The 23,732-nt window shown below is 45.1% G+C and overlaps 1 protein-coding gene across 1 annotated transcript in view; it reads left to right on the top strand.

Moving 5' to 3' along the window:
* The first annotated feature begins 17,190 nt into the window (after positions 1-17,190).
* kcnip1b (Kv channel interacting protein 1 b) overlaps positions 17,191-23,732 on the top strand; it is a 44,300-nt gene continuing 37,758 nt past the window's right edge. The window contains exon 1 of the mRNA XM_036525280.1: positions 17,191-17,810. Coding sequence (XP_036381173.1) covers positions 17,723-17,810 — 88 coding nt within the window. The 5' untranslated portion in view covers positions 17,191-17,722. The remainder of the gene's footprint in view (positions 17,811-23,732) is intronic.

Here is a 23,732-nt window from a genome sequence, read left to right as displayed (position 1 = left end):
TTTTGATTCTACTAAAGTTTTAATTACAGGTAATACATTAAAAAAACACACAGAGTTTTCCTTCTATAGCTAGGTGCTTGGAAGGGGGGGCTTTCAGGTGTGCAGGAGCTTAAAGGGGTCTTAGCTTTACAGCATTTGCTACAGTGCTCAGAGGTAAGGATCACCCCCACAGGCTGGGGCAAAGCTAAAATAACTCTCCATGTGTGCATCTGGGAACCCCTGACACACAGTGCCCCGTGTGATGGAGGAGTGTAGTTATGAGTGGTGGTACTGCAGTCTGATGAAAGGAGGTATGACTGGAGTGAATGGAGTTTTGTTAGATTGAGCTCAGGATAATTTTTGCTAGCTCAAAGAGAAGGGGGAGTGGCTCTTCACCTGGACATGGGGGTGGGGGTTTGGGAGCCTGGAGCACAGGGCTTCTTTCTGCTGGACCAGTCCTCCAGGTTCTCAGTTTCTCTGCATCTCTCTGAGCCTCAGGCTGCCAGCACCAAACAATCTGCTACTGCCTTACTGCTGAACATTTTCCTCTGGATTCTGACATACTCATACTCACACAGTGACAAACACACACACACACACACACAAACACACGCTCAATTACACACACACTCTCATACACACATACTCACTCACACACTGACACACAGTCAATCACACACACACACACTCTCATACACACATACTCACTCACACACTGACATACATTCGATCACACACACACACACTCTCATACACACATACTCACTCACACACTGACATACATTCCATCACACACACATGCACAGGCAAGCTGCTGAGTGGCATATGTAGCTAGGATAGAGCAGGTATGAAACATTGATGATTGCGTCATGGTGCAGAATACAAGAAGAGTTCCTTCAGACTCCCTCTGCTCTGACCCAACATCTGCTGTCTGTCTGTGTCCACCTGTGTGTATTTGTGTGTGTGTGTGTATTTGTGGGGTCCTGTCTTATTCATAGATTCACTAACAATCCTTCAGAAGTGTACACTGTATCACAAATCAGCTCCTTTCACACGTGTAGAAACAGTTGATGTACTTAGCGTGCAGTCTGTGAGGGCTGATATTCCAGAGTGGCACTTTCTCCAGATTGGACACCTCAACGCTCTCTCCCTGAGAACACCTCAACACTCTCTTGCTCCGGCTCTGTTGCCTGCCTGTGTGGAGGATGGCAACGTTGGCGTGCGTGTCCGTGCTGCAGTGAGAATAATCGAGTGTTGAGACGAATGCTGCAGTCCCCCCGGACAATAAGCGGGCAGGTTTTCACTGCTGTCTTTGTGGAGTACGATTTGGGCTGTGCGCTCGACCGGCTGATCTGAGAGCAGCGGGAACCAGCCGGTACCTGAGGCGGCCGCAGGCTGAGCGCAGCTCCCTGCAGTGCGGAGCAGGGCGGAAGGAGACGGGACCGGCAGGGCGAACCTCTGCTCCCAGCAGGCTGTTCTGCAGCACGGACGGTGGAGAGCAGCAGATGTTGCACTGCAGCGCGGCGCAGAGCTTTTATAGCCTCGGCAGCCAGAGAAGGCTCGCCTCTGCAGCACCAAAATAAAAACACACATTTCCTGAAGGAGCGGTCGGGAAAAAGATTAGATTTCTGCTGAGCTGTTTTGCTAGAGAAATAATTTTTCTTTCCTGCTTACGTTTTCAACGTCTTTATTTATTTATTTGGTTTTTTTTTCCATTTTCATCATTTTTTATGCATTGCTGCTCTCTGTGTCTCGGATAGCGGTTCCGTCATTAACAGTTTTTTCCCCAGTCCCTTGTTTCATTTAGGACAGAATATTATGTAGAACACGCAGTGAGCAGACAGGATCTGTGCATTTTACACCTGCAGGGCAAAGCTGAGGTGGCGGGGGGGGTTGGTGAGGAGGGGGATGGAAGTATGTAGAGGGAGAAGGAAGGAAGGTGATAAAGCCGTGTATAAGGGTTAGAGTTCACCTGGAAGAACTGCAGCGTGTCTGAGAGACAGAAGGCCAGCGTGGAGCAGCAGAACCAGGAACTTCAGAACCAGGTCTGCCTGTCTGGTTTGTGTGTCTTCGGTCTCAGAGCACCTGTGCACCTGTGCTCTCAGTCAGCACAGTCTGTGTGTTTTCATAACCCTACAGCACAGTACACACCAGCACAGCACGGGTTATAGATACCTGTGCATTAAAGCACACTCACGCACGCAGATAGCAGAGCCTCTCTCTCCTTTAATTATAGCAGGTGTATGAAAAATAAAGGAGTTCAGTGAAGCGACCGCAGAGCCCTGGGGGCCTGAGCACTTAAATAAATGATTATTGCTGCTGTTTACTGCAGCTCTCAGCTCCCATGAACCTCGGCAGAAACACGCTGAGCTACTACCACATCACCACAGGCCCACCGAGTGCACAGCAGGGTCTGGGATCTAACCGCGCACAGGAGAGAGCACAGCAGGGTCTGGGGTCTAACCCCGCGCAGGAGAGAGCAAGCAGGGTCTGGGATCTAACCCCACGCAGGAGAGAGCACAGCAGGGTCTGGGATCTAACCCTGTGCAGGAGAGAGCAAGCAGGGTCTGGGATCTAACCCCACGCAGGAGAGAGCACAGCAGGGTCTAGGATAGGACCCAACACAGGAGAGAGCACAGCAAGGTCTGAGATAGGACCCAACACAGTGATACAGCAGGGTCTGGCAGTGTGTAAGTTGGTCAGAAAGACAGACGGACAGAAAGACATACAGGTGTGGTGTCAGATAATCAGAGGTTGTAACACCTGCTATAAAAGTGATATTTTCCATCATGCTCTAAAGCAAACTGTCCTCTTGAATAAGAGCATGTTTCCCTGAGAGCAGCAACTCCAGCTTTTCACACTGTGCCAGTGCAGTGCCAGTACTTGCTGTGATGCAAACTCAAGCCACAGAGCCATTTCAGGTGCTGTCTGCTGAGATTTAACAGGAGCCTTAAGCGCGGCTCACTCCGTTATGCAAGGGGATATTCGCTTTTGGACCAAAAATAGTCATTTTTGTTATGACAAAGGTTCTGTGTTAAATTATTTGTTTGATTAGGTTAAAATGGCAGTGCAGGTAAGAGGTACAGGTAACCCGGGGGAATGCTGCATTAGGCCCTGGTTTGGTTGTAAAGAGTTTAGTCTCTATGTTATGAACTGGTGTGTGATCTGGCTCTTTGAATGAGCTGCACATTGTGCTCGTAGACTGGATCACAAACGAGGTTGATGCCTTGCTTTTTATTGTCTCCGTGAAGAACATCTTAACACCAAACTTTCTTTGTATGAACATCAGAATATAATTGTTTGAGTAATATCTGTCCCTTTCATTTATATAGAAAATGTATTCAAGCAAAAATTATTAGTGTTCATACCTCAAAATGCTTTGGCAACATGTGACACCTCCTGGCTTGCAAATGTAGCACTTATGCTGTCCTTCATCTGCAGTCTTCCTCCATCTTATCCCCGTTCTTGCCATGAAGCACCACTAGGGGGCAGAGTGGCCCTGGCACCCTGATTGGCTGTGATAGCATGACTGCACAGGTGAGTCCCTTACAGGTGACCCGAAGGACACACCAGGGCCACTGTTGCTGGCTGATCTCAGATGGACTATGTCTTCGGCCAGCGCAACATCCTTCATCTGTTCAGTCATGAATTGAGAATGGGCCAGCCCCATCCCCATACTGACACATGGTCTACTGGCAACCCACCCTCCACCTCAACACACACACACACACACCTAGAGGCCCTTATCTCTCCCTTAAGGACTGCACATACCATGTACAGAAGCCTGAGAGAGGGAAAGAAAGAATCAGTGGCAGAATATAGGAATGCATTCACTTTTTATTTTTCAAAAGCATTTATTGCCCCCAGCTAACTTATTATCAAAGGCACTTATTTTATCTGTTCAGTTATCTGCCCTTAGTCAAGGGCATAGGTTTGCATATGGACAGTAGGGACATGTTCCTACCAATATTTTGTGAGGGCAGAATTGTCCCTACTAATATTTGAGTGAACTCGTTTGCATTATCTTTGGAGTGAAGTCATATTAGATAATTCTGATGTTCCCTCGGTTGTTGTGTCCTTACCAGTGTTGAGACCAAACCCATGCCCACTGCTGCCCTGTTTCTCTAACCCTGCCCTTACAGCTGTATCTTTGTTGCCCTGTGTCTTTAACCCTCTATATTTGTTCTCTCATCTCCCTTAGTATCTCTGGCTCACAGGTCAGTCCAGGATGAGCACCATGGAGACAGGCACAGATATTCCACACCTCCTACAGCCATTCAGCAACTCTGCATTTCTGTGTGTGTGTGTGTGTGTGTGTGTGTGTGTGTGTGTGTGTGTGTGTGTGTGTGTGCGCGTGTGTGTGTGAAACCTTGTCTCATTTCCCCCCGTGCTATGTTTGTCACTTCTGATAACACCCACATAAAGTTTAAAACCTGGAATTATCTGACAGAAAGGGAGAGATTGGAAGGGAGGAGAGATTCTCTGCACCACAATGTGAAGTGAGTGGTCAGATATGAATGTGATGTGATGTGATGTGATGAGATGAGATGTTTGACATGATGGATATACTGTAAAGTAATGGACGTTTTGGATTGAAGGACAGCTATGGAAGTGCTGTTCTGCTGTTGTACGGCATGCTGGTGAGGTTGGGCAACTCAGATGTGTGGATGCATGCCTGCAGAGGAGAGGAAGAGAGGGACTAGCACAACGGCAGTCCCATCCTGCGACCTGAGCTGCGCAGAGGTGACATTCTAGTCCGGGAGCAGCTTGTCTTTTCACTCAGCACATCCTTGGCCATGCCCCTCACGTTCCTTTGGAAAACCCTACACTAAAACTGGGGGAATAGATTAGAACTCAGCTGGTCCTGACTGTATTCACATTCTGCTGTGTAACTGAGTAACATTGAGGGGTCTGAATGTAACAGCAAAGTGATTTGGCCTTAACAATGGGTGTAAACAATGATTTTTATATACGCTCCTTATATTATATATATATATATATATATATATATATATATATATATATATATATATATATATATATGTGTGTGTGTGTGTGGAGCAATTTTTCAGGAAATGGTGAAAAAAGAAACTCTTTGTCTCCAGTGTGACCATATGTGCAAAAGGGTTACATTTTGCCTCTTTCAAATGCTTAGGGGCTTTTAAGTGGCTCAGCCAGGTAAGGTACTTGCTCCTTGCACATCTACAGCTCAGGCCCAGGTCTGAGTTTGAGCTGTGTCACTTCCTGACAATGACTGGTAGTGCATGGAAGCAGGGTGTTGTGGCCAGGGGGAGCACAGCGTGTCCTCTCTGTCTGCCTGTGCTCGCCTGTCCTCTTTAGCAGGTCTCCCTGAGACCCTCTCTGTCTGCCTGTGCTCGCCTGTCCTCTTTAGCAGGTCTCCCTGAGACCCTCTCTGTCTGCCTGTGCTCGCCTGTCCTCTTTGGCAGCTCTCCCTGAGACCCTCTCTGTCCTCTCTGAGTTTACAAGTCTGCCTGAGTTTCCCTGTTTTCACTGGGTTGCCAGGTCTGCCTGTGTCCTCTGAGATGACAGGTCTGTCGCTGTCGGCCTGTCTTCTCTGGGCTGCTAGGTCTTCCCGTGTTGACTGCTCTCTCTGCTCAGGGCTACTGATGCTGTGGATTTTTAATGTATTTATTTTCTCTCTGATTTCCACTGAGGCAGGGTCATCTGTTACATTGTAATTTTTTTAAAAATACAATAGCGGGCCGGTATTCTTAGTGCTTTTGTGTGTCCTGGATGTGGTCTCAGTGATGCTGGACAGAGACAGAGATGCTCTACATGCCATCCTTGCAGTCTCTGTGGAGAGATTACACACATTGAGCAGGGGGAAGGCTGAGTGACCTGAGTCTCTCCACTTATATCATCGATCTGACCATCACAAGGGAATCTAATCCACTATTGGTTTATTGGAAACTTTTTTAACATGCAGGCCACTGCAGTTTGTGTTTCAACTGCCAGGACAGCATACCAGTATACACAGCAATAAGTCACTATATAAAGCACTAAATTGCAATACTAAGCAACATAACACTATACATAGCAACAAACCACTATGCACAGCAACATACCACTATGCATAGTAATATACCATTGTACACAGCAATAAACCATTAAACCAATATACCTCTATATACAGCAATATACCACTATACATGGCAATACACTGCAGCATACCACTATACACAGCAATATACCGCTGTACACAGCGATGTACCACTACACACAACAACATACAACATACACAGCAACACACCAAAATACCACTACACTGACACTCACTCTGCCTCTGTCTCCAACAGAGGTAACTGGCAGCATTATTGCTAATTTTACATGTAAACCCATCGCTTTGGCAACCCTGGGTCGGGGGTGCAGGAAGAGAGGAATGTGGGATGGAGAGACAGAGGGAGATGTGGAGGAGGAGAGACTGAAAGAGAGAGAAAAGGAGAGACTGGAAAAAGAGGGAGAGGGAGACAGAGAGTGTAAAAGAGAGAGAGAAGGAAGGGAAAGGAGACAGCTGGGGGGGGGTGGGCATCATGCACTGAGTGAGCATTCCTTCAGCTCAGTGAAGTGAGAAGCAGAGCGCTCTAAAAGCTCTCCCATCCCTACCCCAGCTTACATAACATCTCCCTGTGTGTGTGTGTGTGTGTGTGTGTGTGTGTGTGTGTGTGTGCGTGCGCATGTGTGTGTGCGTGTGCGTGTTTGCATGTGTGTGTGCGTGTTGTGTGCACAGCCACTCCATAATTTCTAATGAAAAAAAAGCACCTTTCTGAAGAAATGGGGGAATGAGCAAGAACAGAGAATGGAATCTCTCTGACGTGTCCACAGCTATAGATAGATTCCTTTCTGGATTGTTTTTAGAACTGGATCTTTCCCTCTGGCACTGGTTTTTTTCTCCAAGAGACGTGTGAGTCAGGCCCTCAGTATCCAGGCGCATTGGGTCACTCGCTATCTTACACAGAGATGCAAGCGCAGCGCTCCAACTCTCACTGAAAAAAAAGAAACAAGTTCTTTTTGCCACCCTCATGCAATGTCTGTTGTTCATGGGAGAGTGTTCATTATTTATGACCCTAAAACCAGCCACGCAACCATGATGCTGTTTCAGGAGAGGGATGACATCACTGCAGCTGAAGTCATGTCCTGGGTCAACTGCAGCCAGCCACGCCCCGTCACATGATCGTGCAGACCAATCAGAGCCAGGGATGTGTGATGCACAATGGTGGGCTGCATGCATGATTAAAACCATATTCCTCTGACTGAAACTCTACCCATCCCAGGGTCCGTCAGTGCAAGCTGATGAGTGACGTTCTCAGAGCGTAAGATTATTTCAGGTGTAAACAAATCAACCGCTCGATGTAATTTTGCCAAATCCCATTCAACAAGACCTTTGAGTGGTGAAATAAAAAGCATAGATGAAAACGCAAAGTTGAGAAAAATGCATAAAAATGTGAGATTAACAGGGCATAAATGAAATAAGCCAAGATCACTTCATGGTAAAATAAGACAGTCACAACCCTGAGGGTATCTGTTCAGAGTACAAGCGCATACACGCAAAGTGTGCCAATTTGACAAAAACAAAAAGAGCCAAGTAACAAATTGAACATGACATTATTGTCCTTTTGCAGATAGTCTTATTGAGAGTGATGTTATCCATTTATACAACTTGATATTTTCTGAGGCATGCTGCGGGTTGAGAAACTTTCCCAAGGGTACATCAGCAGTGGCCCAGCAGCAACTTTTCTGCTAAACATCAAGAGTTATAGTCTGCCGAGGCCCTGACACTGCTTCTACTTATCCAATCAAATTAGTTTTTGGTATTTTATACAACCATGTGAAATCTTGAAGTGGCCAAGCTGCCAGTGGCCTTTAATATCTTGATGCTCCCTCTGAAGGAGAACCTTCACCTGTTTGCCAAAACTGTTGTTTGTTCAATGGTCAGTTTGCTAAATGTCTATTTGTTGTCTTTCTATTTCCAACCTTGTCAATAACTGAGCTCACTGATCAATTCCATTCCTTCCAGGTAAATTGTTTAATTGTCAATTAGTAATTGTTTTTGGCTGTGTGAGCCAGCCACTGGGTAACGAGCCACATCTGTGTAATGAAAGGCATATTAAATACAGGTCTGTGGGCTAAGGCTGGTTCCTTTGTTGGATTTTAAATTAAATTATTGTTTTTGTAAGTCTTCTTTTTTTTCTATTTTTGTGAGAAGTGTCGGCCAACTTCTCCACATTGCCCATCTGACATAAAGAGATCAGATAGTATGAGGGAATAATGATAAAATCAGGGAATTTGATTGTCATGAAAACCTTTGGTAGTGTTATTTTATTACTGTCATTTCTGATAGAGGTGGTAGATGGTAGTGAAAAAGATAGAATAGACGCTGCAGCAGAATCTGGATCTGCTGCAGAAATGCTGTCAGACCTGGGCCCTGCCAGTGAACATGAGCAATACAATGATGTGCCCGTAATATGCGTGTTTTTTTCAGCTGACTGTGTGCTAAGGCTGGTTCCTTTGTTTGTTGGTTTTTAAAATAAATTATTGTTTTTGTAAGTTTGTTTTTTCTGTTCATCTTTGTGAGAAGTGTCAGCCAGCTTCTCCACATTGCCAAACTGACATAAAGGGATCAGACAGCACAGGGGAATAATTATAAAAGCAGGCACACTGGTCATATCACCTCAGTCCCTCTCAATCCCAAATCATAACCCCTAACTCTTTCAGCAGCTTTCCTGTCAATTTTGTATGGCTATGCGCCACCTTCTTCAGCATACAATTTGAATATAAAACCTACTGTAAAGATAAGTTTTCAGCCTAGACTAGAGATTGTGCCCAATTCCCAGACATAATTTTGTAGACTGTTCTGTAACAGAGAAGCTGTGAAAATCTGCTCTATCAGCATATTTAGTTTTTTTTTTTTTGTTACCCCAAGCAAGCCAGCCTCTTGTAAACACAGCAACCAAGGGAGGCTGTAGGTGATTAGCAGATCATGCAGGTAAGGCTTATAATGTAAGGAACAATGGTTTAAAATCATTGTGATATCTTACTTGTAGCCAGTGAAGCAATACTATAACTAGAGTAATGTAATCATTTCTTGTTCTTCTTGAGATTCTAACAAATGTATTTCTAACAAGTGGATTAAAGTGATATTTAAAATAAAAAATATAAAAATATATATTGCTTTGCACACCTTTATAGACGCCAAAAATGGCACCAATTTGGTGTTGTTATTCAAATCAATATTGTTGTTATTATGATCAGAAAATGCTCAAAACATCATTTTGGTATTAATGTTATTGTTGTTTTGTTTTTGTTGTCTTTTTTTGATTACCATTATCATAACTGTTGTCATGAAAATTTTTAGTAGTTTTATTTTATTACTGTCATTTCTGATAGAGGTGGTAGATGGTAGTGAAAAAGATGCAGTGCTGCAGCAGAATCTGGATCTGCTGCAGAAATGCTGTCAGACCTGGGCCCTGCCAGTGAACATGAGCAATACAATGATGTGCCCGTAATACGAATGCAATTTCATCACTGTGGTGCTTATGGACAAAGGAAGCAAGGAGAGCTGGTGGGGTGAAGACACATGAAGCTGGTTTGTGGGTTTGGAAGGGTGTCGGAGGGGGCATACTGTAAAAAAGGCATGTGCTGGGGCACTGCTGGACGGGGGGGGGGGGGGGGGGGGACTTTGGTGGAGAGATGAGGAGGCAGTCACAGAGAGGTGACTTGTCTAGGTGCGGGAGAAAGGGATTGACAGAATAAACAGTCAGAGAAGAAGGAGCTGGGCGTGGGGGGGGGGGGGGGGGGTGTGACGGAAGCACACAGGGGACATTCGGTGAGGAAGAGAGTACTTGCCGCTACAATTCAGACAAATTAGCATCTGGTGTATTTTATTCTTTCTGCAGCAAAGAGGAAACTGAAACGCATTACATAAGGAGCCATTAGCTGTAATTATATTGCCGCTGTGGGACAGAGGTGTTCAGAGATTGCGCAAAACAGTGCATGCACACACACAAACGCTCACACTCACTCACAGACACACATACATGTGCACACACACACACACACACATAGAAAGTATCATAAATCCACCACTTTCTCTCTGTCTCTCACACACACACCTTCTGGTGGAAAAGGAGAGAGCAGAATTGTGTGGGGGGTAAGAGACTGCAGATGGGGGGGGGGGGGGGGTGAGAGAGAAAGAACAGGAGGGTGGGGGGAGGAAACTCACAGCGGGGGGGGGGGGGGGGGGGGGGGTTTGCCCAGCAGTGAGAAAGGTAGAGAGTGGACAGAAAGGAGAAAGACAGAGGGTGAAAACAGGGATTTTAAGGAGGGGGGTAGGGCCAGTGAGGTCAGAGGTGTGGAAGAAGCCAGGGTAACAACAGTAAAGTGTCTCCGAGGAGACAAGCTCTTTCATAACCCAAACATTTATATAATACCTACTGCAGAAAGCACCCCTCCCCCAACAAACTTAACGCAACAATCTCAGACGTGAAGAGGGGCGTGACAGGGTAGATTTAGCTCTGGGGATGGGGGTGACACATATTTTAGTTCTTTTCTCCTACGACATAGTACACAAAGGAGGAGATTGCAGACTGCAGATCCTGTTGCTATGGACACAAGGTGCGAACAGGAAAGTTTTGAAGTACTAATGCCATGACCATCATGGACAGGAGATTTGTGGACACATTCCTGCTGTTTACACAGTAACTAGCAAGTAACTATCAGACAAACACATTTGGTTACACAGAAACAAATCAGGGCAAGTATTTTCACACTTTTTACCATTATTACACATATTACCTGTATCAATGCACCTAATCCTAAACCCTAAACCCTAAAATCCAAACTCAATATTTAAAATAATCTTAACCTCAACCCTAAATCCAAACTCAACATTAAATATAATCCTGACCCCAATTCTAAATTCCAAGTCATATACAACTAATTCAGTCAAATATTCATGCTTCATGCCATAGATGTGAGCCCTCAGAACTCATTAGAATAATCCAACATTGTATCTGACTAATAAAACTGTAATGAATTCTGTAAAAGCAGAAGCCAGGAGAAAGTCTGCTTGAATGTGTCACAAGGTTGAGAAAAGTTTGAGAAAGTTTGCACAGGGACACAGTGGCTCAGTTAAATTAACCTTTGACCCAAAGGCAGAATATGCAGTGCTAATCTGTTTTTAAAAAGTATAGGCTTTGGGTAAGGCAGTAAAATGAGTCCTGGGTGAGCGCTGGGTTCGGGGGAGTAATCCCATAACTCACAGTGTTTCATTAATTGTGCCGTGTCTCAGAGCTGCACAGAGAAGGATCCGTGTAAACAAGTGCTTCTCATGACAGTAATGATGTGGGCAAAAAGGATGATAGGAGGAGTGGTGATTATGATAATAGTAGAGATGACAATGAGGAGGAGGAGGAGGAGGAGAATAAATATAACTATGAATGTGTTAGGGATATGATATTATTGGAATTTAGCATTATAGATTAGAAATTGTTACAGGAGATCAAAAAAAGGTGCCATCGTACTCATAAGTCTTCATATGGCAAGGCCTCAGAGTACTCAAGAACACACGTTTTACAGCCCGTGGCTCGTCTTGGACTCGGACTAACTTGGAATCATCAAAGATGCTAAAATTGTAGATTAATTTCTGCTGAGCCCACGTAACACGTTGTTTTCCAATAGCAAGTTCAAAGTAATTTCAGTAGATATTAACTTCCATAAAATTAAACTGTGAAGGTTGCGTTTGATGTGGTTATAGCGGTATTTTTATTTGGCTTGGCATTCCACGAAGGGTTCGCACCTGGCCACCGACTGAGGTTTCTAAGAGATATGTACCATGAAATTTAAATTTCATACATATTAGACAGCTCTCTAAAGTAGACAGTGTGGTGTAAGACCATTTTTATATACTCGTGAGCAGAAAGCAATGAATGATACCATCATTAGCTAGCTAGCGAGATAGCGTTAGATACTGCAAGCTATCATAATGCTCTACTGGGTTAACTGCCTAACACGGATGTTAACTTCGCTGAATTGACAGATTGGCTCTAGCGCAGTGGTTGGTTACGAAGACTTAGCGATTGTTAACATTTGCTTGCTAATGTTAGCCACATAGGTAGGCCTAGTTTAACCGCATTAGCTATTGGTATGGCGAAGGAACGTTCTCACAAAGATGCTAGCCCACGCCGGCTTGCCTTGGTGTTTAATAATGCACTTCTAGCAAGGTAACCATTCTTAGGATACATGTCAATCCTATATAAGTCAGTTATATATAACTATATAACGACATGTAAAATGCACCAAAATGTTTTCATGACTAATGTGAAGTTTATCAACCTTACATTGATGAATATGGCATGACTTCTTCAAACTATTCTGGGTGGCTAAGTTTGTACAAATGTAGTTTGATCTTGAAATTACATAATCAAATTGCAGTGTTTGAGCACAGTAGTTGTATATTATCACATACTTGAATGTGATAAGGGGAAGGAATGTATACTTTATGTGTACTTATATTCAAAGCTGTACTTCTGCACATTGTGAAAGATGAAAGTAATCCCAAAAAGTTCATTATAATAGATCCCCCCTATTCCGCCAGACTTGAATAACCAAGGACTTGGTCTTCACTCAGTTGAAGTGGTGCAGACTACAGCTGTATCATGAGTACTGGCTTTAATTACAGGGAACTGCCAGAGAAAGAGTGAAAGACTGACAACATTTTCTGTGCTGCATTTACAGCACAAACACACATGCACATGCGTGCATGCATACACACATGTGCACATGTGTACACGCTTACACACACAAACATGAACACACAGAGGCACATATATGCACACATATGTGTGCAGGTATACACAAATATGCACACACACGCAAACACAGGCTTAAGCATCGTGCTGAAATTGTTATTCCTCCCTTAGCTGTCACTGATTATCCGATCTCTGTTTGCATCTGCACGCTGCTCCAGCAGCATTCCCTCTCTGTCGGACGAGCGGAATGTATCGGGCTGCAGGGATAACCATGACATCTGCTTTCCATAAATCAGGTTCCTGCTGCAGGAGTCGATCTGAAGATAAGGCAAATAGCCAGTGCATAACCTGGAATCAGGTTAGAATTGGGATTGATTGCGAGGCCAGGTTTTCTCTGTGTCAGCTCATCCACTGATATTTCAGAGCTCCTGTTCTTTCTTCTGGCTGTAGAAGGCTGATGGGGTGCACATCTCCACGCACTGCATACCACAGAGATGCCAACTTCACATCATTCACTCGTATTATATCTTAATATGCTGTTAATAAATAGTTAATAATAAGAATTGTGTGCCCCACTGTATTCATACCCTAAATTAAACTGGCTGTTCAGTGAAAGTGGGAATGTCAAATGAATTAGTCACCCTCAGGTTTGGTTGTTTGTGCAGGAGTATCAGGAGGCAGTGTGAATTGTCTGTTTGCCTGCGCCTTGCATTTATGGTTGTCAGAAGAGTAGCTCCACACTGGTGGGCTCTCTGTCACATAAGATTCTGCACACACCACCGCCACCCCAGCTGCAGGTAGCCAAAGAAACATTAATACATGACCTTCATTAAGGTCACAAATTAGTATGGGAGGTGTAGAGTCTTCCACAATACGCTTCCTGAGAGAAAAGATTGTCCATTGGTATGCCTAATACACTGAAGGCCAGGAAACCCACTGTTGGTTAGTTGACAGCATACATTTGTTTTTTCTCAGAGATGGCTGGTTTTCCACACCATGGCAGCTCAGTTCACACAGCCCCACCCCTGACCGGAATGCCACTCAGACCAGGGAAGCAGTGGCATTCCTCACCCCACCTTTAGCAGAGGTGTTGCTTCCTTCTGTGTTGGACACAGGAGCTGCTTTGAGCCCTCTCTGCACTGGAGAGCAGGATTTAATCTACAGAGTGGCCAGCTAATGAGTGCCAGGAGACCGCGGCTCTATCAGCCCATGGAATTGCTCCAAACACCCTGTTAAATATCTCGCCGTAAACCAGCAGCCATTCATCATATCTGAGCTCAGCATGGCTGCCTGTCAGTCAGCCTCCCTTGCCCTGAGGGAAAAAGAGAGAGAGAATGCGGAAAATAAGAATCCTCCTGAGAGAGGAGTTTTTGGCAGCACAAGCCGTACAATAATGTTAAAGCCTGAGGGACAGTGACCACTGAAGCAAGACTAATTAAGACATACAGTATTAATGTTATTGCTGTTATTATTATTAATTATGAAGATTTTGTTTTTGATATTATTATTATTGTTTTTAATTTAAGGATAATTGTTCTTGTTGTTTTATACTTTGTTGTGTGTAGTACGTGAGAGAAGGAGAGACAGAAGGAGAGGCCCAAGTTTGCAATAATTGATCTTATCAAGGGATGGGAATACAAAGCTACCCAATCCAAGCGCAAGCCATCATCATGTCTCCCACCCAGCTCCCTCCAAACGAGGCACAGAAGTTAGGTCACACAGCACCTTTCTTCCCTTTCAACGAACTGTTACTACTTTTTCTTGTGCTCACTAAGGTCCGGAGAAGGGCCTCTGAGCATCGTCCTGCAGCTGCACTGACGTGCTTTACTGGAGGACTGGACTCCAAGCGAAGCCAAAGATCCCAGCAGACCTGCTTCCCAGTCATTTAACGCTGTACCTTTCCACTAACAATGGAATGGAACTTACAATTGTTAATATGTTAATTCACCACTGCTATTCTGGAATTTCCTGTCTGCATTAGGGGAGCATTACAACAGTACTTGCATCACTGCAGATTGAAAATTTGCCCGGAAAACACATGGGTGTGTTAGAGGCACATTGTGCTAAAACAAGCAGTTCTGATCAGCTTTGTGTAGCGTCGCATAAACACAGCTGTTCCAGAAAGACACAGGAGCTCTTTCAGTGCTATCATCAGAATTACAGTTCAAATTGTCATTATAGTATAAAGAGGTATTATAATATTATAAGTTAATTGTTTTGTTATTATATAATTATTATTTAAAAAGTTCTTATTTCTGCCATGTTACCTGCTGGGTAATGTGTCTGTCTGTTCTGTGACATCACTGTGATGTGGCCTGCTTCCATGCATGATGGGAGGAGAAATACTGGCCAAGTCTGGCTTGTCTTCTGAAAGCGTTCTTATAGGAGACATGCCTAGTTCTGGCTGATTTGGAGGGGAGAGCACCGCCCAGAGGACTCTGCTGTAGGGGTTCTGGTGGGTGGAAGATACTGACAGAATGGGGTGCACTGTCACTCATCGCTGGCAGCTGCCACACAGAGACCCCGGGATGTGGTCACAGATGCACAGCCATTATATGGGGGGGGCCCTGAAGAGATGCATTGTGGGAGTCTGAAGCAGACAGCCTGTGGGTGCACCTCTTCTGGGCCAGACTGTTAGAATGTTTTGGTCTTCTTCGTACAATCACTTCCTGCTCAGACTAAACTGTGGAGTCAGGCCTGGTGGGCCAAGCCATGAATATCAATATCTTCCAGTTCTAAGCTGGGATCTGTGTGGTTTATTTAACTCAGAGTGATAGTTGGGGTATTTCTCCACGAATCAACAGTTTTTACTTGTTTTTCTGAAAATTATAGTATGTCTATAAAAGTGTGTGTGTGTGTGTGTGTGTGTGTGTGTGTGTGTGTGTGTGTGCGTGTGTGTGTGTGTGTGTGTGTGTGTGTGTGTGTGTGTGTGTGTGAGAGAGAGAGAGGGAGAGGAGAGAGAGAGAGAGGAAGAACATGAGAATGTTGTGTGAGAGAAAGCAGAGCATGTGATTGTGTGGGTGTGTGTGTGAATGAGAGAGGCAAGGCATATAGGTGTGTGTGTGTGTGTGTGTAGTTTATATTTAGAGGTGCGTGGTTATCAGTGTACACAGCTGTGTGATGTCAGATCATTTGGCAGGTGTAGGGTGCAGTTGTCACATCAGCTGCAGCAAACAGCAGGTAATTCTCCATTCTCACACCCTGCCCTCTCTAATCCTCCAACACAGTTTCCATAAACTACTACATCTGAGATTAAACATTTCCATTCGGAACAGCTGTCATCCACAGCTACTGGCAGTTTCACTAGTGACTAATACAAATGGACTTTTATTATTATTAAAAATTATTATTATTATTATTGGAAAGAAACATGTTAATGGATACTGTTAATGAAGTAAAACTGAGCATTAAAAAGCATTAAAGCATATAATTGACCTTTCCTCAGTCATGCACATTAACACGAGAGATTATAACAGTAACAGCTTCACCTCAGAGTCCTTGATATATATTTTATTATATAAAGCATAGACTACAGGGAGTGTTCATGACTGTGGTTAAAGACAGAGGAGAGCTGGGTTTATTATTCCAGAAGTCACGTGTAGTTGAGCAGAATCATTCCCTGGTCTAGACTACAGACTTTGTGAGTTCTCTGAGTTCATGAAATGCCTTATGTTTCCAGCAGCTGATCCTATAAATGTGAATGCAGGAGTTTATTTTGACACCAAAGTTAGCCTGTCAGTCAGGTAATCCACACAAAGACCAGAATTAGCAAGCAGCTAAATTTATTTTATTACTATTAGAACCACGCCACTAAGATATATTGCAATTGGAAAAATCATTGGCTTATTTTAACATTTTGTTTTATAAAATTGCCTGAGTTTGTATGACAGGTCTGGTAATCTGTTGTCCGTGTGTGTGTCTTATTCTATACTGATGGCTAAATGTCTGTGACATCATTTTCTAAAGTCCAAAGTGTCAGGTTATAACGCTTAATGACCCTGAACTTTTATCTGTGTTTGTGGTCAAACAAGTTGATGGTGTCTAACTGGCCAGAAAGACGTACTGAGCCACTGAGCCAGAACTGAACTGGAACACCCAGTGGCTTTCAGAGAGAGGACCACAGCATGACCACAGTTTGTGCAAAGAGTGAAGACCACAGTTTGAGCACGAATTGTTGAGGCGCCGGGTGGTTCTGTAGCATAGAGATGTGGGTGGGAATCGGAGGATGCACCGTGTCTCACATCCCCTCCTTACTGGAGTCTACTCCTGACAAAAAGCTTTATTTTTACTACTCTGGTGCTGATTGGTTAAAGAGCTGCTGACATGAGCAGAAAGCAGCAGAGGGGGGACGGAGGAGGGGCGTGTCAGAGCTGGTCTGCAGGAGAGAGAGAGAGAGAGAGAGAGAGCGAGATCGAGAGGGGGAGGGAGGGAGTGAAGAAGCCAGTGTGGGAGAGAGGGAGAGGAGTGATCACGCTGGATTGAGCTGCGCTCTGAGCTGAGCTGTCCACAGCAGAGGGTGCTGCATGTGGATTCATACCTTGCAGGATTGGTCAGTCCGGACAGGGGTATAACCCCCCCATCCCATCCCCCACCCCTACCCAGGAGCAGAGGAAGAGGAAGTGTTCTTGCTCCCTCACTGGATCTGTGTAACTTTCAGGCAGAAGAGGTCTCTCTCTCTCTCTGCCTGAACTGAAAGTCCTTCATCACTTCGCAAATTCATCTTTTTCTTCTCTGTGTTGTTGGCGAGGAACTTTCTTCAACTGAAGCAGTGGTGTGGAGCGGCTGTTCCACTGCCGAAGTGCTTTCTCTCCATCTCTAGCTTTAACCCTCTTTCCAGCCTGCTCTGAAGCACGTGTGTGTGTGTGTGAAAAAGACAGAGGGGAAAAGAAGCAGGCGGAGGGGGGGGCTGTGTTTACAGCGACCCGCAGGAGGCTGGGGGGGGCTGCCGGCTCCGCTCCAGTGACACCCCCTGCAGGATGGCTGGATGCACAGCGCGATGCAAGCAGGGGCTCATCAAGTTCATCCAGTCCCTGCAGCGCTTTGTCTCCGGGACACTCATCAAAGGTATTTCACTTTTCACTGGCTCACCCTCCCCTTTGGGGCAGTTTGTCCCCCCCTCTCCCAAACCACCACCCCCCCGCCCCCCCCCATCACTCTTTCTGTCCCTTCATCTCTCTCTCCTCGTGGCTGTGGCTATGCAGTGGTCTGACAGGGGCTGTGTAGCTGGCAGACATGTGCAGATACCGCTTATGCAGAGGGGATGCAGATGACAGGGGTGTGAAGGGACAGGGGTGTGAAGGGGCAGGGGTGGGGGGGGGGGGGTAGAGTGAGAGAGTTAGGGGATGCTGTGCTATGTGGTGTGGTTTGGGGAGATTTGAATGCAGTCCTGCTGAAACTGAAAGTCTAGAGTGGCAATAAATAGCACAGTAAACTTAGATTCCACTTTCTCAGAGATTAGTGTGCTGGGTGTGTCAGTGTGAGAATAGTGTGTCAACATAGTGTTTGAGATTGTCACTTTGTAAGAGTTTGTCAGTGTGTTGGAAGAGTGTGTCAGTGGGCTTTAAGACTGTGTCAGTGCAATGTCAGTTCATTATAAGTGTGTCAGTGTGTCAGCAGGTTGTAAGAGTGTGTTGGTGCATTGTAAGTGTATTAGAGTAACGCAGTTGACATTTGTTGGAATTCTCTCTGTAAAGTTCTGACAGTTCTCCAGAACATGTGGCTTCCTCTGTCTCAGAGGATGTGGGGGGGGGGGGGGGGGGGGGTTAGTTCCACTTATGATTCTCTGCTCATCAGCTCACAGACCTGGGATCAGTGGGACACACAAAAATGTTCTGAATACAGTGGAATGAAGTGATGGGAACATAAGACAGTCTCAAAATGCCCCAGGGAACAGGGAGTCTCTTTAGATCTTTCTCTCCGTGGTGAGTGATGTCATGTTTTGTTTGATGCCGGTAGGGTGTAGTTGTCAATGTTGGTTGGTGTTGCCCTGAGGTTGCATGGTACCAGATCAGGTTTGCGCAGTGATTCCCCCCCCCCCAACCCTCTTGCTCTCATTCTCTCTCTCTTTTTCTCCCTCCTTCTATTAGAGCGAACACACACAGGAGTTGAATAAATCTGCCTGGTCCTGAGAAGGAGGGAAGATTTACATGTATCTTGGGTCTAATCATAGCGATCCGCGAATGAGATTTCAAGGTAAACTGAGAAGGAAAGAACACGAGACAGGGCTGGAAGGCTTCTAAATCACTCGAGAAATGTGTATTTAGTAAAAACACGTCCCCTCTCTTAGACATGATTGAAGTGAAAGTAATTCTGACCATGGTAATCTATCCAATGAGATGTTGATCTTGGTAATCAATCAAGCAAAATTCTCATCAGAGAAATCTGCCCAAGTGAGTAATGCAAGTAATACAGTTAACAGTAGATGCTATAACACTGATACAGATGCCCAACCAGCTAAGCCGTATTCTATGCTCCTGAGCACTGGCAGTTACCTTAAGAGAGCACAGCAACACAATCATTATTTATCTTATTCATAGCAGGTCAAGCGCTACCTTTCTCATCTGTACAGAATTATGCTACAGGCATCGGTACTTTATTACATGTAGTTGTGTGCTTGCACTAAAGCAGTCAAGGTGAGCATCATAAATCCAAGCAGAGGCCCGGCTCTGGGGCACAGAGATAAGAGTGAGATGGGGGGGGGGGGGGGGGGGGTTGTGCTAGTTTATGGATGACTCAGAGTGAAACAGTTTCGATTTTTCAAGAACTGTACTGATTTCATAAAGGATTTATCTAAAATCAATATCTTGCATTGACTGTAGACAAAGACTGAGGCTATTGCACCGGCTGGGAACTTCGGTCATACCCTTAATCGGGCAGTAGACACGCATTAAAAAGAGCCTCATACTTATTCAGGGCTGTTTCTGAAATCTGTTTTGACATTCTGTAGTTTAGTTCATGTCTGGATAAGGCTCAAGGGAAAAGTTTTGCTCTTAGGTAACTCCTACCAGATCTTAATGGTCATACTTGATGGATTTGTCTCAAAGCGCAGTGCCTGCAGACTTTTAGGAGTTCTGTCCCCTCTGAAGAGAGTACAGAGACCTTCAGATTGGCGTTCTGATAACCATGTCTTTCCTGACCACCCCTTTGTTCAAGTTTCCTTTTGGAAGACCTGGAGGAGAGAAGGTGAGGAACAAGTGACTGACAATGGTGGCATATTGGCAGTAGAGGGAAAGCTTTTCTGCTAACAGTGCATTAAAAGAGTCGAGAGTGCATTAAAAGAGTCAGAGAGCCAGAACAAAGGTGGAAAGCAAAGAAAGAGCAAAGAGCCTTGGATGGATAGAATCAATGGGAAATAGAAGCAGTTGCTCAGTGATTTACAATAGGATCAGTGCCAGGGATGAAGCTCATTATTCTCAGATCTACTGGCCATTTCTGCAGATTGGTTCAGAAAAGCAGTGAGTTGAAAAGACTGCCTTGGGGTTAGGGGAGAGGGTAGTAGGGACGGGCTCAGTGTGGGTTGGAAGAGCACCTATCTCTTTCTACTCTGACCTCTACCGAACAGAGAGAGATGCGATGGCAGATTGCTGGAGCAGTTGGACCAGAGCCCAAAGCTCCTGACAGTGATCCGCAGACAATTTACACACATCTGTCACTCACAGCTGACAGCTGAATCAGGCAGGAGTCCGATGGCCTCAGCCAGCGCTCCTCAGTCTGGGGAGTGTTGCCGGGTTCTGTTTTTGCGCTGGGCATTTTTCAGGGGCCGGTGACTCTGAGGTCACTGCAGAAAGCCTTTTAAAAGGGAGGAGTTCCTCCTCCCAGCTGCAAGAGGAGGGACTGCTACCTAAGAGGAGCACCTCTGCTGTCTAAACAATTGGAGACCACTCTCACTTTTTGAACTGCGCTAGAAGATGCTGAGAGAGGTCAGTGTAGAATTGTATTTGATATAGAGAATGCTTGGCGTTTGAAGGACTTTGTGTTATAATAATCATGAGGTTATTTTCCCACATTCAGTCGAGTGTCATATTGTTTTCCTTTCCTAGTCACTAGAGGGGTAAGACAAGGATGTGGCTTCTATGGTCTCTTAATGTCCATCCAGTCCCTCAGACTGAGCACTTACTGTCTGTGTGAGAAAGCATAAGTAATCAGTCCTGGTTCTTACTGGGCCCAGCTGACCCCCTTCAGCACCACAGGAACAGGTTGTCTCTTCTGCCTCCTACAGTCCTCTCAAAAGGCATGATGGGACCTGAAAAGGAGCGCTCGTTTGCCACACTGCGACAGCCTTTGATTACTCTCTGCACGAGCAGAACATGACCGCATCATCACTGCACTGCACGTTTCCATATCCCCTTGATTGAGCTGTCCTTCTAATACACGCGGCGTCTTTCACCATTGTTACTAAAACTCCATGATGTCATTTGACGTCATTTGCCTTGCTACCAGCGTGTGAAACAGGAGCACATTAACAAAAGTGGAAATGTGGTCGTCCTGTGCGGGGATGTGTGAGTAGCATTGGCTCTCTGTGTCTGCTTGTTGCCTGCAGGGATCACTGGAGTGGAATTACAGTCTGCTGCACTGCCTGTGAAAGCGAGTGCGCATGCAGATGCGGCTGTTATGAGCGGACTGTCAGAATGTTTCTGCTGCTATGAGAGGGCTTCAGCCCGGATCAATTAGAATAAATGTGATAGTTACATAGCTGGTGACTAGAAGAAAGAGAGGCCACCAGCTCTCTGAGGATAAGAGCAGTGGTACCGACATGGTACATGAGAAAAAACGAGATGGATAATGTAGAGAAAGGGACTCACAGTCTCTGTGCTGTAGCATTGAATAGTTATTTTTTTCCTCATCATAAATTTCTCCTTTCATAGGTTTCCCCTCTTTCTTCAGAGCAAGAGCCATGAGTTTCCAGATTTCTCTGCCTTAGAGAAGAGAATTCGATATGAATAGTGAAGGTATTTAGATTGGACTATGACTGTGCTTTGACATTAGTGTGCAAGACTATACCTTCATTGTGGTCCATTTCCATGTTTTGTCATTGTCAAAGCCAACCTAGAAAAACTAGAAAAACAATATTATATGCAACTTTATTATGCATGCACAAGAACTTTTTAAGCAGCAGTCTGTCCTGGCTTGTAGGAGTGGGTTTAATAAGAATATGAGGCATTAAATTTATCTCCTCTTTGGTGTTTGATGTTGTGAGTTACATGATCACCTTCACAGCCGCCGTGGAGAGGTGGCAGGTAGTCATTGTTTCGGATTTGCTGCATCAACAGGAAACCGCTGTTTAGTGGAGCCCGTGAGAGAGATGCCGTTTAAATGGCGGTAGATCTTTATTCAGCAGCTCTGCCAGTAGGACATGTGAGAGGGTGACAGCATTCCAGCAAGTTTCAGTGATCTCACTAATGAAGAAAACAGCCTCAATCTGCAGCTGAAGAGGAAATGGCTGAGAGGGCAGGTTGAATAAATGTGAGTATCTCTTTTTCTTGCGCACTGTTTGCCAGTGCATTCTGGGAATACGTAATCACATCAAGTATTTTTACCAGATTCCACTGCAAAGGAAATTGCTTTGAGTATTAATATTCTGCATGAGAGACAGCCACAGTTTGGCATGTGCAAAATTTTGGTCTACATCTGTGGTTTAACCCTTGAATTATGTTCACGTCACATACCATCCTTTTAGGGCACATCAGTGGCCTGCCCTCTCTCAGAGGGTGAGGGATTTGAAAAAGAAAATGTCAAAAAAATCAAATTCAAAAGTCAACATGAAAACATTGCTCGTGGAGGGAGTGTACGTCACAGAGATGACAGATCACAAACAGGGGTGCAAATGTACTGGCAGGGGAACTGGAGTGGTGCAGTGGGCGGGAATGGCACTGAAGCAGCTTCTGGTGGGCTTTTTACAGCTGCCTCTAATGGCTGCCATGCCCACAGGAAATGATGTGCAGGTTTATGTAGCGTTCAATGAGTGTGTGGGGAGAGCAGACGGACTGTAGATGTGCTGAAGCTGGATCAGTTCTAACCTTTAGCACAAAGTGATACCTTGTGAGCATATGGCAGGGTGAAATGATCCTGGATCGGTGATTATTGGATGTTGTTTACATTTATGTAACAATAAGGCTAGTAGCGAATGTGACGATGCAATTTCACTTTTTATTTTTCTTTATACTTAACTTTTGTTCAGATTTGTCCTACTGGGCCACCATAATCATGACCTTTTTGCCATTGGTTTGTTGGCATTTTATAGGATGCTAGAGCTGAAGTCAGGCTTCCTGCTGAGTATCGGTAAATTTTCGTCCACAGCTGTAAAAGAGAGACACATTCAGCAGTACAGGCTTGATTAATGTCTTTGTGAATTTACTGTTTCTGGCACTTAGAAATTCTAAGTAACTGACTTGCAATTTTTTCTCTCTCTGTCTGCCCCCCCCCCCCCCCCCCACCCTCCCCCATCTGTACTTTTTCATAATGTGGGTGTATGTGTAGGATGTGTACTGAATTATGCTCCATGCAGAGGGGGTGGGGACTGCTATCCCATAAGTCACTCTGAAATGCTGAACAACTACAACAACACCAGAGGCTATTGGACAAAGCAGTCAAAGCAAAGGACAGAGTAGTCATAGCAGGGAGAACAGGCTTTTTTCTGATCCAGAAAACTAGCTCCAGCCCGTTCTCTCAGAACAAAGTGTGCATGTGCTTTTCTCTCGCTGGCGAGTTGGGTGTGTTGCAGTTTTGTTTGTGACTTTGGCAGCGGAGGCAGTGTTGAAACAGACATAGCAGGCAGAGTGGGGGTGGGGTGCACCTGCCGATCTATCGCTGGTGATATAAGAGGCCACCCCTTCTGAGAGCAATGCTGCGTGACCAAAAACACTTTACTGCTGCACCACCACAGCCAGTCAACACCCAGCAACAAGCACCTGCAGTGACAGGGCTGGAGTCAGTGTGAATGCTGGAGTCAGTGACAGGGCTGGAGTCAGTGTGAGTGCTGGAGTCAGT

The sequence above is a fragment of the Megalops cyprinoides genome, chromosome 3, assembly GCF_013368585.1.
Source record: "Megalops cyprinoides isolate fMegCyp1 chromosome 3, fMegCyp1.pri, whole genome shotgun sequence".
Classification (NCBI taxonomy): Eukaryota; Metazoa; Chordata; class Actinopteri; order Elopiformes; family Megalopidae; genus Megalops; species Megalops cyprinoides.
This window is presented reverse-complemented; position numbering and strand designations above follow the sequence as displayed.